General features: G+C 48.8%; 1 protein-coding gene across 1 annotated transcript in view; it reads left to right on the top strand.

Annotated features, from left to right (window-relative positions):
* The window catches only part of LOC126548108 (lysosomal alpha-mannosidase-like), a 518,622-nt gene that overhangs the window by 479,252 nt on the left and 20,545 nt on the right, over positions 1-18,825 (top strand). The window contains exons 13-17 of the mRNA XM_072288240.1: positions 535-604; positions 13,028-13,162; positions 15,335-15,451; positions 16,502-16,909; positions 17,367-17,570. Of these exons, the coding sequence (XP_072144341.1) occupies positions 535-604; positions 13,028-13,162; positions 15,335-15,451; positions 16,502-16,909; positions 17,367-17,570 (934 nt within the window). The remainder of the gene's footprint in view (positions 1-534; positions 605-13,027; positions 13,163-15,334; positions 15,452-16,501; positions 16,910-17,366; positions 17,571-18,825) is intronic.

Here is an 18,825-nt window from a genome sequence, read left to right as displayed (position 1 = left end):
CAGCAGCGTGCAGGTACTTCGCCACATCGTTGCTTTATCTAGTTTTCAATGCTGTCGGTTAGCAAGTTTCAGCTGTTAACGATCTCGGCCATATATACAGTGACACGCACAAGATGGCTGAAATCTTTATTGATTCCGAGTGAGCGAATTCCTGGGCGGAATCAAATTCGCATCTACCTCGACAGTAGGTGCGAAGCGGTTGGGACATAAATGTATGTTCAGGGAAGACGAAGCTCTAATATTGCTGCGGTACCTGAATCGGCTAAGATATGATGCTCAAACATGCTTGCGCATGCAGTAAAAGAAAGCTTTTTTTTACCTTGAACTTAAATTTACACTATACTGAGTACGATATAATTGAATTCATGCTACTGTCGGCACTATGGAGTTTGAAATTGTAGTTTCTTTTTTTTTTTTGATAATCTTAATTGTGCCTCAAGAAAAACGTTTGCTTTCGCGCCTTGCATAAGGATTTTTATGCAGTTTGTCTCAGGAAAGCAAACCTCGTTTATCCTTATCCGGCGTTCACTGCAGGGGCACTCAGAAGCAGCATGTGGCTGAGGACTACGTATACATGACTGAGATAGGAATCAAGCAATGTGAGGTACGTAAAGTGCATCTTTTTATCATCATTTGTGCAAGGTACATGTGTACGTGTGTAGAGTACATTTATACTGCTCTTTATACTGCCCAGCACGTCACGCTGGGAGCTTATGTTATTGGTAGTGGTGACTTTGTTGATGCGACTATGCGCGGCAGAACTTATAGATAAAGAGCAGTTACAAAGCTTAATCGCTCAATCGTACGCGCGGTGACGTTCAATATATCATTTGCATGGGTACAGAACACATCTAATATAGAATCGCGTCCCAAATCAGCGTTATTGGTTTTAGTGTAGACGGTATATTATGGATCTTTAATGCGGAAAACATCAAGTTTTCCGGAACAGTCAACTCGTCAAGCAGCATCACCAGCGGAAGTTTCCAGCCCTCCGAACACCGATGTTGGAAGGGAGAAAACTGCCAGATCTCTCTCCACAAAGGAATGGCCGCCACTTCCACGTACACGACCGCCAGAAGAGCAGCAGAAGAAGCCGCCCCCAGTACAGCAAGGTGCTGTATCCGAGGAGTCGCGGAAAACAGATGAGCAAGTGATAGCACTTATTAGGCCTTTAATGAATGCCATTCGCGTGTTGCTAAGCAACATGCACACACCGTCTGCCAGAAGTGCGCTTCAAGTACTGGACGCTCTGAGTCCGGTGCTTGCAACCCTTGAATAGATCATGGCTCCACAGCCACGGTCTTTTAGGGAAGAGGTCCGACAAGCAGCTATTTTTCAGTGGAATGCGCGCGGACTCAGAGCGCGCCTTTCGGATTTCCGTCGCTTCGTGTACGCCAATATGTTTCCCATTATCGTCATTTGCGAGCCGAACTTATCGAACACAATCAGGCTTTCTGGATATGAATTATTTATGTCGTCAACTGTTTATGAAAACAGTAAGGTTTTGGTGTGTATTCGCCGTGACCTCACCTACACTCATTAGCCTGTACCACCTAATGACAATAATCAATATATATGCCTAAACGTAAGGAAAAAGAATTTGGCCTTTACTTTTGTCGGCGCCTACCTATCTCCGTCAAGTCGATTTGATTACAAAAGACTGCAAGACATCCTTTCCTCAACCTCCAATCCCTGGGTCATCACTGGAGATTTCAACGCCCATCATACACTCTGGGGAAGTCCGATGATCAACGCAAGAGGCAGAGCTCTGGTATCTTTCGCCTCCAGTAATGAACTTTGGCTGCTGAATGATGGAAGTCCTACCTTCTTACGTGGCTCCACCTACAGCAGCTGTCTTGACTTGGCTTTCGTCTCACGAAGCCTTGTCAGACGTGCAGGGTGGTTTGCGGACATAGAGACGCACGGAAGCGACCATATCCCCACGTACATCAAGATCAGAGGATTGTCCCCTTCCAAAATACGGGATACGATCCAAAGAGTGGACTGGCCTAAATTTCAGTCTATTATGGAAGAACACTGCGACGCCAATCCATCTTTCGACTTGGAAGAGGCAACCAAGAGCGCGATGCAAGACACTATGCGCACTCTCGCATGGTTTTCGAAACTGAACGATTTTGATGTGGAACTAGAACGACTTCGAGCAATCCGACGACGTGCTGAACGAAGATACCGACGTACGAAAACAATGGACGATTTACGGACCGCCAGGCGCACGCAAAAGAAGATACAGCGCCGGTTAGACAAGCTCGAATCGCAACGTTGGACTGCCTTCTGTGAGTCGCTAGATCCGCGCAAGCCTTTATCGCAACTATGGAGAACGGTGCGCGGTCTCCGGACACTCCCCGTACAGCGATTCCCATTCAAGGCGCTTGCCCTCTCTCAAAAGAGATCGGAGATTGACGTGGCAGAGGATTTCTGCGCCAGATTATCCGGCCAACTCACAGCTACCAACATTCCATCGCCTTCGAGTAACTGTCCGCCACCACGTGATCACCGGATGGATCTACCATTCTCAATCCACGAACTTAAGGCAGCATTAGCTTTGTGTAGCCGCACATCAGCGCCAGGACCTGACGGAATTTCCTACCGAGCTCTGTGTCACCTGGGTGAGCGAGCGAGAGGAGTTCTCCTTGAGGTGTACAATGAATCTTGGAGAGATGGCACACTACCAACAACCTGGAAGACAAGTCGCCTTGTTCCACTGCTGAAGCCTGGCAAGTCGCCGTCGGAACTCTCATCATATCGCCCGATCGCGTTGGCGAGCTGTGTGGGCAAAGTAATGGAGAGGATGGTCCTAGGACGCCTGGAGTGGTACTTGGAGTACCACAACACCTACCCAGATGCCATGGCGGGCTTCCGACGGGGTCGATCATCGATCGATAACGTCGTCGACCTGGTCACCTACATTCAACATGAGAAATGCCGTAAGCGTCTCTGCGCTTCCTTATTCCTCGACGTTAAAGGGGCGTATGACAACGTTACGCATGAAGCCATCCTCTCTGCTCTCGCAGAGGTAGGAGTGGGTGGTCGGATGTTCCAATGGACACGGAGCTATCTCTCCATGCGATCCTTTTTTGTAAGCACCGAGGAAGGCCGTACTTGTCTACATTATAGCTACCGCGGCGTCCCCCAGGGCGGTGTACTTAGCCCTGTGTTATTTAATCTAACACTAATTGCTCTCCTTAAGCACGTGCCAACTACAGTCAGGCTATCAATGTACGCGGATGACATCTGCATATGGACGTCTGCAGTAACACGCCTACAATTGCGAGCGAGAATTCAGAGAGCCGCCACACAAACTGTTCTCTACCTTCGTAATCGAGGCCTGGAAATTTCCTCAGAGAAATGCGCACTAGTGCCATTTACGCGCAAACCCATGGCCAACTACAATGTAATGATAAATGGCCAAATAATACGACGGGTCCGATCGTACAAGTTCCTAGGGGTCATAATCGACAGGGACTTGTCATGGAGCCCACACGTATCATACGTGAAAAAACGGTTGACAGGCATCTGTCACCTGTTCAAGTTTTTCGCTGGCAAGACCTGGGGAATGTCGCCAAGTGCAATGTTGCAACTGTACAGGGTGCTTTTCCTAGGATTTCTGCGATACAGCTTGCCAGCAATAAACAACACAGGTAAAACAAATCTACGCACAATACAATGTCTTCAGGGTCAAGTGCTCCGGATCTGTCTAGGCCTGCCTCAGAGTGCTTCAACAGTGGCTACGATAGCAATCGCTGGAGATCACTTTGTCAGGACCCACATTGAAATTGAAGTACTCAGGACCCATATAAGACATCTGACCAGGACTCCTCGTCACCACTTGGCCTCCCTAACAGCGGACAGACCACACACATCTTTCAGCCGGACGATAACCGCACATGATGAATCATTGCCAGCTTGTTTCACCCCGCTTGCGAGACCTTCGATTCCTCCATGGTGCCTCGCTCAGCCAAAAATGAACCTCACAATACCTGGTATTTCGAAAAAAGCTGATCTATCATCGCCAGCCCTTAGACAGCTCACGCTACTACATTTGTACGAGAATTACCGTGATTCTACGCATATTTACACTGATGGATCTGTCCTTCCAAGTAGCTCCGCGGCGGCAATCGTCATACCAGCGAAAGCTACCACAATCAAATTTAAGACGACCCACGCGACAACATCGACGGCAGCAGAGCTCGCAGCGCTCTTTACTGCCGTTCATCACATTGGTGATGAACCACCACATAAATGGACAATATTCTGCGATTCCAAGGCGGCACTGCAGTCTCTACTGTCACCTTTACGACGCGGACCACACGAACAACTAATATTCCATATTACAGAGACGTTGCAACATATAAGTGAAGCAGGCCATGAGATAACCTTTCAGTGGCTTCCAAGTCACTGCGGGATTATCGGCAATGAACGGGCGGATCACGCTGCCCGCTCAGCCCATACTGAGGAGCGCCACGTCCCAATTCCTCATTCTAGAACTGACGCAGCACAGAAGCTCCGCCTACTTGCTCGGCAGTGCACCGCGTCGCAATGGAATGAGCCACATTTAAGAAACACGCGACTGTACTCACTTGATCCAACACTAAGTCTTCGAGCGCCGTCACAGCTTCGCCGTAGAGACGCCACGCTTTTATATCGACTTTGGTTGGGCGTTGCCTTTACTAAAGCCTATGCATTCCGCATAGGGATGACCGACAGCCCAACCTGTGACCACTGCGGCCATGAAGAATCAATTGGCCATATTTTGTGTGCCTGCCCGCAGTACAGTACACAGAGGGCATGCCTTCGCCACGAACTTGACCAACTGGACGACCAAGCGCTATCCGAAAAAAGAGGAGGAGGGAAGAGAAAAGTAGAAGGCAGGGAGGTTAACCAGAATAACGTCCGGTTGGCTACCCTACACCGGGGGAATGGGAAAGGGGAAAACAAAGATCACAGGGAGAGAGAGGAGGGAAGGAAAGAAGAAAATTGCGGCGAGTTTGCTGACGCGTGTGGTCTTACAGAAAATGCATTAAAAGTCACAGATGGTCGCACAAACCCGTCGTCCTTAAGAAACACAAAAGCGCCTTCACCGCTTTATGGGCCGACGGGCGATGGGGGCGGTGCTCCAGCAGCACTTGCACAGAAAGCGGCCGATTGTCCAGTTTTTGAAAAGCTTTCGCAAGTTCTTGTCTCTCAGGAGTGTATCGTGGAGAATGGCACAGCAGGTGGTCGATGTTTTCTTCCGTGCCACAGACCTCGCATGCTCCACTGTCAGTCACTCCAATTAATTTCGAGTATGCCTTTGTGAAGGCAACTCCTAACCAAAGGCGACAGAGAAGCGTAGCTTCACGTCGTGGAAGTCCGAGTGGAGGTCGGAGTTGCAGGGAGGGGTTTAGTCGATGCAGTCGCGTAAGTCGTAAGTTTGGCGAGTTCCAATCGGTCAGTGTGAGACTGCGTGCCAGGTGTCTAAGCTGCCTTGCAGCGTCAGTCCTCGAAAGCGGAATTGGAACGCTGTGTTCTTCTTGATGTGCTGTGCGAGCAGCGTTATCGGCAGAATCATTGCCACTGATGCCACAATGACCAGGTAACCATTGAAAAACGACCTCGTGACCTTTTTGTTGGACATCATGGTAAAGGTTCACGACTTCGTATGTCAATTGGTCATGACAGCCGTGTCGGAGAACTGACTGCGTGCACTGTAATGCCGGTTTCGAATCGCAGAACACAGCCCATTTTCTAGGTCTTTCAGAATCAATGAATTCCAGTGCTCGACGCAGGGCCGTTAGTTCTGCCGCCGTTGAGGTCGTGACATGCGATGTCTTGAACCGCAGTGTCATTCCTCGCGTTGGTATAACCACGGCACCAGAAGAACTGCACGACGTAGTCGATCCATCGGTATAGATGTGCACGTGGTTGCTCTACTTTTCATGCAGAAGAAGTAAGCTCAGCTGTTTTAGAGCAGGGGCCGGTAGATCTGTCTTCTTCTGTAGTCCCGGGATCATGATACGTACTTGTGGACGGCTCAAACACCACGGAGGAAATGCTGGCTTGGCCGCAGGTGCGTACCCTGAAGTAAACGACGCACGATGTGCACTGACAATGCCACTAAATGTCGAGCAGGGCCTTTCAGCAGTCAGGCTCGCCAAGTGATGGGAAGGGGTCCTAGCATAATGCCTGAGATGCATACGCATTGTCTCAACGGTAATGTGCGTCGTGATTGGGTAATCCTGCGCAAGGGCAATGGTTTCAGCCGTTGATGCACTGCGTGGTAAGCCAAGACATATCTTAAGGGCTTGGGCTTGAATACTCTGAATCGTACGCAGGTTAGTCTTGCAGGTGTTGGATATTGCAGGCAGGCTGTATCGCAGGAATCCAACGAACAACGCCGTGTACAGCTGTAACATAGCGTGTATAGATACTCCCCAACGTTTTCCTGCAAGGAACCTGAATAGGTGACAGATAGCAGTTAGCCGCTTTTTCACGTAATTGACATGCGGAGTCCAAGACAGGTCTCTGTCAATTACGACTCCCAAGAATCTGTGACATTTGCTGTATGGTATAGGTTGTCCGTTTATAGATACGCCGTAACCAGACATTGGCTTCCTCGTGAATGCCACCATTGCGCACTTTCCGCATGAAATTTCAAGTCCTTGTTCACGAAGGTAGCAAGATGTCATTGTGGCTGCCTTCTGAAGCCGAGCACGAAGCTGAAGTCGTGTGACACCTGATGCCCAAATGCAGATGTCGTCCGCATAGATGGAAAGTCGTACGGTGCTTGGCAGGTTGTAAACTAATCCGCTGAGGGTGAGATTGAAAAGAGTCGGGCTAAGCACTCCTCCTTGAGGGACTCCTCGGCTACCGTAATGCTCAGACGTCGGGCCATTTTCTGTGTGCACGTAGAATGGTCTCCTCTATAAGTAGTTGCGCACCCACATATACACCTTACCACCCAGTCCAACGGCTTCTAACGTGCTAAGGATGGCTTCATGGGTGACATTATCATAAGCTCCTTTAACGTCTAGAAACAGAGCAGCAGATAGTCGCTTACAGGCCTTTTGGTGTTGCACAAATGTTATCAAGTCAACAACGCTGTCTGTTGACGAACGGCCCCGTCTGAATCCGGCCATGGCATGTGGATAGATTTCATAGTACTCTAAGTACCATTCTAGACGTGTTAAAATCATTCTTTCCATTGTTTTTCCGACACAGCTGGCAAGTGCGATCGGACGGTATGAGGAAATGTCCAAAGGCGACTTGCCAGCTTTGAGAAGTGGAATGAGCCGAGTTGACTTCCACTCTTGCGGAACCGTGCCCGTCTGCCAGGAGTCGTTGTAGAGGAGCAAGAGTGCCTTCCGAGCTTGATCTCCTAGGTTACACAGGGCACGGTATGTAATGCCGTCAGGTCCTGGCGCTGAAGAACGCCTGCACGAAGCCAGCGCAGCTTCTAGTTCTTCCATAGAAAAAGGGCATTCCATGCGGGGATCGCGTGAGAACAGTGGGTGGTCGAGCGTTTCTGTACCCGTTTCATCGGAATTTGCCTCGCCAGCAATCTTTCTGCAGAAAGATTCAGCGACATCAATATCTCTACATTGTAGATAAAGTGCCAGAGATTTAAACGGGTGGCGCTGACCAAAGGTTGTGCGAAGGCCACGAACAGTCCTCCATATAAGCGACAAAGGTTTTCGCGGATCCAGGGACTCGCAAAAGCATGCCCATTGTCGTGAAGCCAGCTTGTTCATGTGACGCTGTATTTTCTTTTGTGTTCGTCTAGCCAATCTCAAGTCATGATTGGATTTCGTGCGTCTATATCTTCGCTCCGCACGACGGCGAATTGCTCGAAGTTTTGCTAGTTCGATGTCGAAATCGGTGCGGGAAGAACTCCTCGAAAGCGAATGCGTGGTTGTTTGTATGGCATCCTTTATGGCGCCCTGTAGGTTATAGGAGGTGCCGTCAGGACAACAGTCTTCCATTATTATTTTGTATTTAGGCCAATCGGTGCACTGGACGGTTCTGGAGGACTTGGAGCTAGTCAAACCTTCGATCTTCAAATAGGTTGGGATGTGGTCGCTACCCCGTGTTTCTAAATCCGAAAACCAGTGCACTCTTCTCGAAAGCGAACGTGAAACGAAGGTCAAGTCCAAGCAGCTGCTATACGCTGATCCACGAAGATAAGTAGGGCTTCCATCATTTGACAAGCAAAATTCGCGTTCAGAGGCAAAGGACACCAATGTTCTGCCTCTAGAGTTAACTTTGGAGCTTCCCCATAGGTAATGGTGGGCGTTAAAGTCACCAGTGAGCACCCACGGCTGTGGAGTCGATGTTAAAATTCCTCGTAGGCGCTCACAATCTAGGCGGCTTGCTGGAGATAAATAGGCTCCAAGAATTGTGAAAGTGAGCTTTTTCTTCTTCACTGTTAAGCAAACGTATTGATTTGCTTCGTCAGGAGGCACTGGGTGATGTATATAGGTAAAGTCACGGCGTATAAACACAACAACCTTGCTGCACTCTCCGTGGGTAGAGGACATGAAGCACTCATACCCGGATAGTCTGAATGGAGCTGACAGGTTGGGCTCGCAAATCACGATAATGGGGAACTGGTGGGCAAAGACAAACTGTCTGAAGTCGGACATGCGTGACTTAAGCCCTCTGGCGTTCCACTGAAATACAGATGCATTCTTGACCTCCTCTTGAAATGACGGTAATTCTCGGGCCGTGGTTTTACCCTAGAGCCGCGAGCACCGGACTCACGGTGTCCAGCACCTGCAGTGCGCTCTGTGCCGACGGGGTTCTTATGCTTCTCAGTAGAATGCGCATGGCGTCCATAAGCGATTTCAGCATCACTATGACTTGGCGATTCTCAGTCGTCGTCCCATCCGCGGTTCGTGAGGTCATTGCGGGCGGCGCAATTTGATGTGACTCCGAGGCAGGTTGTGCTCGTGGAAGTGTAGGCCACTCTTCAGGAGGTGAGAGTATTGCCCCAGTCTTCGTTTTCGCACTGCCGGTCTTTGTGGAAGTTGGCGTTGATACGGTAGCCGCTTTGCCGGAAGGTGGCGTATATCTTTCAGTAGACGTAACTCTTCGTGCTGCTCTTCGGTGCCGATGTCGTCGTCGCCTGAGAGTAGCGGCAGCCTCTCTGTGTGTTGAATGGTCCCGTACCATACGTTTGAGTACTGCTCGCTCGTTCCTCACCCGCGGGCAATCATTGGATGAGGCCTCATGAGTACCATGGCAGTTAGGGCACTTTAACACAGTTGCGCGGCAGGCATCTGCTGAATGAGATTCGGCGCACCGTGGGCACACGAGGTTATTCCTGCAGACACCTTTTACGTGTCCCATCTTGCAGCATTTGTAGCATTGCAGGGGCTTCGGTACGTATGGGCGGACTGGATGGCTGACGTGACCAACTTTGACGTGTGAGGGGAGGCTGTCTCCATCAAACCACAGCTTCAGGCGACGGGTGTTGCCAAGTCTTGTGATGTGCGTGATGAGAGTGCCTTCTGTAGTTGGCTTTATTAATATTGGTAAATCGTCGGTTGGAATAGAAATATCGACATCATAAATGACACCGATAGTGCCATTGCCACCAGTAGGTATCATGGATCGCACTTGCACTTTGTCGATCTCCGTTATGTGACGCAGGCTTTGCAGTGCACTACGGTGTAGAACATCTACTGCAAGGACATTCTTCCGTGCGTTTATTCTCACGTCCTTTATCTCGTTTGGCGCGATTCCCTCAAGAAACGCAGAAAGGACTTGCCTGTTTAGGAGTCGCAGATTTGACACTGGGTCCACAGGCATGAAGAGCATAGTGTACGGCCAGCGCTGTGGTGTTGTCTTCACGGTGGAGACACTTGGCGACGATGACCTCCGTAGCAGCCTTCTTTTTGTCGTTCGGCTCATGACAAGCGTGAAATCGTCGTCCGAGGAGTCGACGCTGTCCGAGTATAACTCGGTTGCCTCGCTGTCCGTGTCACTCGACGCATTTCCACGTTTCCTGGACGTGACCGCACGTGATGGCTTGGCTCCAGGATGGTCTTCGAGGGCTTCTTCGTCCATTGCCGCAACACGGGAGCGGCAGCTCCCAGAGTTTGTAAAGAAATAAAGCGAGACAGAAGCGTCACAGAAGAAGGCCGTGCAAGCGCTATTGCGCTTTTTGCGATCTACCGGCCTGTGTGAACGACTTTAACTGGAACGCCTTTTGTGTGTGTGTGCCTCCATGTGTGCGTGTTTTTTTTTTCCTTTTTTTGCGTTTTCCTCTCTGTCATCTTTCTAACCCCTATCCCCCATCCCCAGTGTAGGGTAGCAAACCGGAGACTCATATCTGGTTAACCTCCCTGCCTTTCCTCTTCATTCTCTCTCTCTCTCTCTGGCTCTTCCAGCTATTAGTGTAAAAAAAAAATAACGAAATCTCCAAGAAGACATTTAAGCCATCGCTGTTCTCTCTCTGTCTCTCTTTTATTTTCTTTCTTTTCCCGTGGATAATTGTATTAGAATTTCTCGCCTATTGTAGTCCTATACGCGCCGTGCACGCCGACGGACGCGCCACTGGTGGCGGCCTTGCGCAGAACACGCGGGAGAGGAGCCTGGCGCGCGCCGTAGCTTGTTGTGTCGTTGATCGCGCTTCTCTGTCTTATTCACGTTTTCAGAGCAAGATAGGCAACACCATTCGCACGTGCGGGGTGGCCAAAGCTTTAGGGAATGTCGAAGAAGAATTGTTGCAGGGTGGGGGGCTCAAATACCGGTGAAAACGTGCCGGCGATACGGTTCTAATCATTCCCGGGAAAGCCTCATCAGCGGGAGCAACGGTAGCAAATATGGATCGTCGCTTCGAAGGGAAATTTCTTGTTCTCATCCATTCCTTTGTCTCGTCGGTGTTTTTTCCACTCGATCACAGATGCGTGAGCAACGAAGTTCGTCTGCAGTACAGCATGAGGTTTAAAGGCATTTCGCTAAAGTTCGGAATGCTGTTTGCCGCTTATATTGTTTTCCGCTTCTTTACCGCGTGGCGCTAGCTAGGCAGCACGACTGCACGAGCGCATTGCGTTGTATGTTAAAGCTACTGAAGTTTGCAAGAACTGAAATTGTTGGTTTCATGTGGCGCGGTAAATCCTCGCACCAGCTGTCGCGCACTTCATGTATTTACATCTATTTTATGAGCGGCTTTGCACATGTTTAACTGTTGCTAGTTGCTCCATGCATAACTCTTGTCGATTCTTTTGAGCTGCGAAGTTTTCACCCTGCCTTGTTTGTAAAAGGTATAAATCACGCTGTGTCTTATCGGAATGACACCAAGGAAGTGCTTCTTTAATACCTTTATTCTTTTCGCCCGAGGGCATCTTAGATATTGTTTGCGTTCTTGGAAATGTGTTTGGAAAATAGGTAGTTCAGGGCGAGAATTGCGAATAGCTGCAGTATATGGTATTTTTGTTCCATTTCTCGCTGAAAAATTCGCGTTCCGTTTGGGAAGTCATCACACCTCGATGCTGCCTGAGCAAACTTAACACGCCGAGTGATTTGTTTGTTTCACAACGTAGTCCCTTCTTGCATGTGAGTTTTGTACTCAACTGAATTCTTTTTTATACTTACGCTGCAGACGACTAAACCGGGCCTTGCCGCCAGCGCTCATCTACTTTGACTGGCGCTTCTCTGCCTTTAAATATATCATGTTGCACCTCGCTCTAGTAATATAAAAAAGTACTGAAAGGTTAGTCAGTCTTTAGCTTTGTACATATCCAAGCAGCTTCCTTGGGGAATTTTCAATTGCACAAACTGCAACGGGAACGGTAGTTCATCGGCGTATGCAGCAGAATTGCATCGGCGGTACAGCACTAACACGCGCTTTTATTAACCCGTGTGTTTGGTGACTTCGTTGCCTAGTGTACGCGTTTCCATCAATAAATTGGCAATTACTCTTTTTGAGGCGACTTCGACTGCACTTATTCGACGATGTCACATGTATTCATCGGCAGAAAAATCACAACGGCATATGCAGAGATTGCACTGTGCGGATTTCTTTGATATAAGTCTGCACTAACGACGGGTGCTTATTATTCAGGTACAAAAGCAGCATTGCAGCAAGGGTAGAATAAAACAAAAAAAACATCGAGAGATCGCATCACTCAACAAAATTTATCGGCTAGTCAACATGAGCTCCACGTCATGTAAATGGGGTTCGTGGCGTTTGTCTGCGGGACACACCTTGCACGTATGTGGATCATGTTGTCCCAAACACCGGTAACATCGTGTTCATACCCGCTCGCACAGAGGTCAGTATCTTCCCTACAGCTGTCACCGCAGAAGAAGCAGCCTGGCACCCGAACAAAGGAGAAATCGCAGCCGCGAACTTCAGCCATCCTTGCTGCAAAGGGTTGTCGTCTACTACTGCTCCCGCGTGTACTGTTGGAAGCGTCCGCTAGGTGGCTTTCAGTGGCGCCTCTATAGGCGGTGCACGAGGTATATAGTAGTACTTCGCTCGCGACGTCTGCTTCATATCGAGAAGTTAGGTAATTCACTCATATGGCTGCATAATAAAAAGTGTAATTCAAAAGGCATGAGAGGGAGCAAATAAGCTGTAGATTTTTCGCGAGATCTTGAGCACGTGGCCACGTGCGTCTGCTATGTGCAAGGCCACAAAGGCGCTGGTGCGTTTCTTGAAATGCGCCAGCCTGTATGACCGCCTGTGACTGACTCAGTGGTGCACGCTTGTGTGCGTAACAGTGGAGTCTGTGACCTTCTTTCTTCCTTCTCCTCTTTCAATCCCCTTTCCCGCTTCCCCAGTGCAGGGTAGCCTACCGGGCTCACCCTGGTTAACGTCCCTCCCCTCCCCTTCATCTCTCTCTCTCTCTCTCTCTGTCTCTTCGTAATTCTTTTTTCTTATTTAACAAATTACATAGCCGTGAGTTCTGTGTGCGTAGTTCGAGTCTTGCCGACTTGGCCGGCAGGACGTTCCCGGTCAGCGATGTGTATGCAAATGAATTGCACCGGACCTCGAAGCAACTGCCGCTGTGGACTTTCGCAGGACGTATTCAACAAGGCTTACCGGCGAATGCTGCTAACGGGCGCTGCCGGGACCGCCTTCCAGTCGGACATCTGCTTGACTTTCTGCCCGCTTCTCAACATCAGCAGCTGCGAAATCACCGAAACAGCCGACGAAGTAAGTCGCACCCGCCGTGGTTGCTCAGTGGCTATGGTGTTGGGCTGCTGAGCACGAGGTCGCGGGATTGAATCCCGGCCCCGGCGGCCGCATTTCGATGGGGGCGAAATGCGAAAACACCCGTGTACTTAGATTTAGCTGCGCGATGAAGATCCCCAGGTGGTCGAAATTTCCGGAGTCCTCCACTACGGCGTGCCTAATAATCAGAAAGTGGTTTTGGCACGATAAACCCCATAATTTAATTTAATTTTTTTTTAAAGTCGCAGACTGGCACGTGTGTACAAGGTGTGCTCCGCTTAAAAGAGAGAAGTACAACTCGAGGCGGCCTCGTCACAGGCGGGCGTATGATCTTCTGGTGGCCCAACGGTCGCCAGTATCGCCTATTGTACTGTGGTAAATGTAGAAATGTAGAAGCACTAGAGACCTCCACGCATGGTCTGAACCGCAGACCGGTACTTGCAAGTGGCAACCTCACGGCTGCAATGTCTGAGAGAACCGCGCAGCTGCCGCTGCGAATAGCGCAACGACTATGAATCTACCGCGGCCAAGAATTTCGTCCGTGGCCGTGGCGAAGAGGACCACACTCAGCAGAAGACATACTCGGTACGATCAGCGTATCCTGTCGTGGCTTCCCGAAAAAAAAACGAAGCTTGCATTTCTTGAGTGAGGTTTAGCGCTATTAATATGGAAAATATTGTTCTCCGTTGATCGAGCCCAATCAAGGCGCGCGAAGGAAGCAATGAGAGCGGACAGCCCAGTTCAGTGTCAGATGCACATAAATGCATGTGAGACATACGGTGCATAATCTTCGTACATTTGACTATCTCGCTGTTTTCAGCACATAGCAGGCTAATTGCGCTTAGGTCACCGCGTGTATTTTTTTTTTTTTCTCGCTGTAATCTCTTGTCTATTGTCCGCATGTCTTGACGTTACGTAATCCGTACATGTTTCTCTGGTGTTGTGGGATGCACGGGTCGCCGTGTGAATGCGGCAGTAGCGATGATATCGGGTACAGTGTAGTGAATTTCTGAAACAGCCGTACAAATTCGAACTACAAAAGCCTGGCATAATCACGGGTCACGGGCCGCTAGTTACGGTTATCCAAGAAAATATAGGCCGCGATTTATAAGCGCGTTCGAGCTCAGCTTTACTGAGCTTTTTCCGGCAGCTAGCTGGGTTATTCTCAGTAGCAGTTGTGTTCTTGCTTTATTTGGTTATATGAAGTAATATATATTATTCGTTAGCGTCGAGTGGTCGTTAGAGATTGTCGTGCGAAGTTTAAGGCAGGGCTTAAAAGTAGGCACGGTGAGCCTTGGCGATCTTGTTTCGCCCGTTTCTACATGCGAAAAATTAATTTTAAAAATTATTGCGACGGCGCGAGAAACGAACAGAACATATACTCGGCGAGTGCACTTCCTGGCGGGGACGGTTTTTTTTATTTGCGCTGTTGACGTTTCATTCACGCTAGATTCGGCCTTGATTTTTATTCCTGCACTTTCTCTCGAAAACATGTCATCATTTCTGCATGTGGCAGCTTGTTGAAATCTTGCTGTTCAAAGTAACTTGCCAACGTTTTAATATCGCACGGCAAACACGCTGATCGCGCCATGCATTTCTTCGGTATAGACCCACGTTCTCTCTCTCTCTCACCATTCCCCTCCCCACGTGTAGGGTAACAAACTGGACTCAGTCTCGTTAACCTCCCTGCCTTTCCTTCTTCCCTTCTTTCTCTTCTCCGAAGTGTCATATGCTTTATATGCCGCAGATGAAGAACTTGTCGCTGGTGGCTCTGTACGACGGGTGATCTTTGCCCATACGCCCTGCCAAGGTCGCCATTCGCTACACTGTTTCTTTTTTGACGTTCTTGCGCATGACTTAAAACCAAAGTGTATGTGAGAACTTGCAGCTTCTTCGTAATGGACTCTTACTGATTGTCTTTTAAATAACCTCTGAGGAGAGCGATTTGGTAAGAATAGAGCAAACCAGACGCAACCTTTGAAGCAGCGAAATCATGATGACATACCAATTAGCCCGCTCTCAAGACTTGCTTTGAAATAGGCTTATCAAATGAAGCGCCCTGATTAATCCGCGGATACATATGGATGTGCATCTGCGAATCTCTTCGCAGTCTATAACAGCTGCCCATTTTCCGCCTTTCACATATCTGCGCAGTTTTTTGTCTTCGTCTACAACCCGCTATCTACGCCCGTCCAAACGTACGCGAGGCTGCCGGTTACGGGCGGCGGCTACGAAGTGAAAGAATTGCCGGGACAGGTCATCGAGGCACAGGTAAGTGCTGAACTACCTGTGTTAATGATAACGAATTATGTGTTGTCGGAGAAGCGCACATTTACTATGTTTACACACATCGAGTTACGGCATCACGTACAAGTTGCCAACATGCAAGCAACGTTTGCTGCGCCATGCGGTGTAACAATGCACTTTCCCAGCCATTGCATATTTCTGTCACACGTTTCACACTCGTAATATTTGCAGCAATTGCCTAATTTAGGGAACCTTCATACGCGCGTCCACGCCGTATGGTGGGCGCATGCGCAGGGAGCGTGAGAGCGATGTGTATGAGGACTCCGTAGCACAACTTCTTTTTTTTTTTTTTTTTTCAGAACACCGAGCGTCAAAACGCAATTGCATGGAAATTCACATTTGCTGTTTGCGCCTTGACTTATTAAGTGCTTGCTTTCATTTCGCGAATGATTACACATGTAGTATTGGCGTTAAGCTTTTGAAACGAACATGATTCTTCAAAATGTTTTCGTTCTTCAGACTTTTCGTCTCAGACGAACTTGAACTATATCTTTCAAGCTGATTGAAAGATGTAAACTCAGTCATCAGCGTGCAAGTATGCAGCCGTTGTGTCAGCGAGAGGCTCAAGCGTAAGACAACCGTTAAATCTGCATGATCGGCCATTCTACATGACCGACTCTTCTACGCGACCGTGAGGACCTGGCGTAACGATGAAACACCACAGCAAGGCTCGTGTCCTAGGTGAATTTGTTTATTTATGATTAATTTATCCTCGTTTATTTTTGATAACGTAACCATCTGAGACACACACACCGCCGCGACTGCGTTCCTTCGTAGGCAATCCGCCGTAACACTTTTGTAGCCTTGGAAATAAAGAGAGCGATAAAAAGAACCCAGCCAGAAAGTTCCCGCTGCCTTGAGGTGTTCCAAAAAAAAGGTGTTTTTTTTTTGCGAATGTGCTTTGCGGAGGTGCTGTACCATAACAGGTTACGGCGCAGAGTGTGTGTGCCTCGTGGAATAGAAAAGTGTGGTTGCGGCGTCTTCACGACGAGTGGGGGCCTCCTCCTTGCGCAGCTCGTGCCGGTTCAGCGGAAGGTGCTCCGCATCCCCGAGCGGAAGACGTCCACCGCGACGTCGGAGATTGTCTTTCCGATGCAGCTGCCGCCCATGGGTGTCACCACCTACCAGCTGCGGAAATACGAAGGCGAGGGCGTGTTCATTTGTACACCACGCTTTCTTTGTCGTTTATTTTTTATTTATTTGTGTTATGTTTGTCCCGAACGTTTACTGCCAACGAATGAGGATATATTTTTTTGTCACTCGCGAAAGAAGCTGCCCCGGAATTTCTTTTTTTTTTTACATTACTTTTGTATGTGTCTATTTAACCGGAGACAAGCTGTAGGCTGTCATGCTGAAGTGAGCTGGAAATCAACCCGCGCAATCTCTTATTTACTATCACGAGCCCTGCTGGTGCTGATATATTTTACTTGAGGAGCTCATCGGATATGCATGCCGCGAAAATATTTGACTGCGAGCTTTAGAAGTGAAGAGTGGTTCAACTAGTATGTCAGCCTTATTAGCTGGAGAAGTTACGTGGAAAAGTAAAGAAAGCGAAGCACAAATACAAAGTATTATGATGATAATCATAACGAGCAAGCGCTTTGAGGTGCAAGGAAGTGTCTTTTCTTCAGTATAGCGCATTTCGACTTGACTGCTGAGCCCTCGTTCGAGCACCTATTACTCGATTTGAAACTACGATGATTTAATAAAAAATTCGCAAATATTCACCCGTGCGTGCCAAGCGGCCTTATGCTGCCAACCTGTATATAGCTGCAAGCTTATACAAATGGCAAAAATCGGACGAAATGCGGAGGCTCCCCAACGGAGGTAACCTACAAAAGGTTTCCAAACAAAAAGGCTACAAAACGCATAAACTGATAGCGAAATCTACAAAAGAAAAATCGGACACCCAAACGTCCAGTCTGCTGTGCACAACTCGTCGGCATCCTCCTCCGTCGTTGCTATAAAGTTCCGCTTGTTTTTTTTTTTTTTTTTTTTTTTTTTTTCAGGTTTCACGCTTCGGGACAGTGAAAGCAGTGCTGTTTTTGACGGTGGCAGCGAAGCTCCGGCCATAGACAATGGCGTAAGTGCGCTCTTTTAGCTCCTATGCGCGCATTTGTGACGCTCGATAAGGTGACCACTTGTAGTGGGTTAGTCAACATTAGTAACCTATGGTATCGCCCCTTACTGACTGGTTATGAAGTAGAACTGCGAACAGCCGTTCGAACGATTCCCAACACCATCAAGAAATTGCGCGTTGGTGTAAAGAATCGAGCCAGCGATTACGCGATTACCGCTATCTCGCTACCGCGCACTCAGCACTCTAATCACTACTCCACGCCCACCTTCTATGCTACTCTCAACCGTTATAAGCTAGGAAACGTGTCCGTCTCCTGCTGAGAATATTGCACGGGCTGCGCAGAACGACTCACCGTCGGAAGGGCATCGACATGATGAGTGTGAAGCCAGAGACGAGTATAAAAGAAGCCTCTCACCGGGTCTAGCTGTCAATGCAGTATTCCACCACAGAAAAGAAATAAAGAGGCCGTTCGCCATCGAGCTGGAGGATGGAGAGTCGAAGCACTCGCTATGACTGCTGGTCACAGTAATTGCGTTAACCCAAGAGTCAATGGGGTACGCCAGTGTTTCCGGCCGCTAGAAGAGGGTGGTGTATTAGTATTACGTATGCTTTCATATTGTGATGCCCGGAAGTGTTGACAGCGCAGCCAATGCTGAAAGGAGGTCCTCCGCTGAGCGCCCCATCTGCCTCGCGAAAATTTCTGCGCCCGTAGCGTACGACCAACGGTGTTCCTCTTCGCGCTGGCTTGAACGACGCTAGCCGAGTATGTGATAAACAGGTTGGCTTTTTCTTCCTTCTTTTTGGTGCCGACAGCCAGTAATGCGGACCTCAAAAGGAGCTGTTCACTCACATCAGTAAACACGCGTCCGTGGTTTAATAGAGGTTGCCGCAGCAGTGAGGCCCGCCTCACCACCAGGCACAGAAAATGAACGTTTACCCACTGCCGTCGTTGGAGGTCGAACACATGCCTACGAAACAATGTTCATGTGGGGTGTGGATGTGCCATTGCACAGCTTAAGTTAGTCCATAATTATGCGGGGTTTCTTGGGTGCGTAACGCAGGCGTAAACGATGCGCGACTCAATGCGTTGCATTCACCGCAAGACAAACCGCAGCCGTAATTTTCCGAGACAGAACGTGCCGCAGCCATCTTTATTCCGGCCATACTATACATATATTTTTATGAAGTTTTAATGTAGCATTCGAATGATATTAAGCATATAAACTCGCAGCTAGCGCTTACCTGACACGTGTTGTTT

Source organism: Dermacentor andersoni, chromosome 1, assembly GCF_023375885.2.
Source record: "Dermacentor andersoni chromosome 1, qqDerAnde1_hic_scaffold, whole genome shotgun sequence".
In the NCBI taxonomy this organism is placed as follows: Eukaryota; Metazoa; Arthropoda; class Arachnida; order Ixodida; family Ixodidae; genus Dermacentor; species Dermacentor andersoni.
The sequence above is the reverse complement of the archived record's forward strand: the minus strand, read 5'-3'. Positions and strand labels throughout refer to the sequence as shown.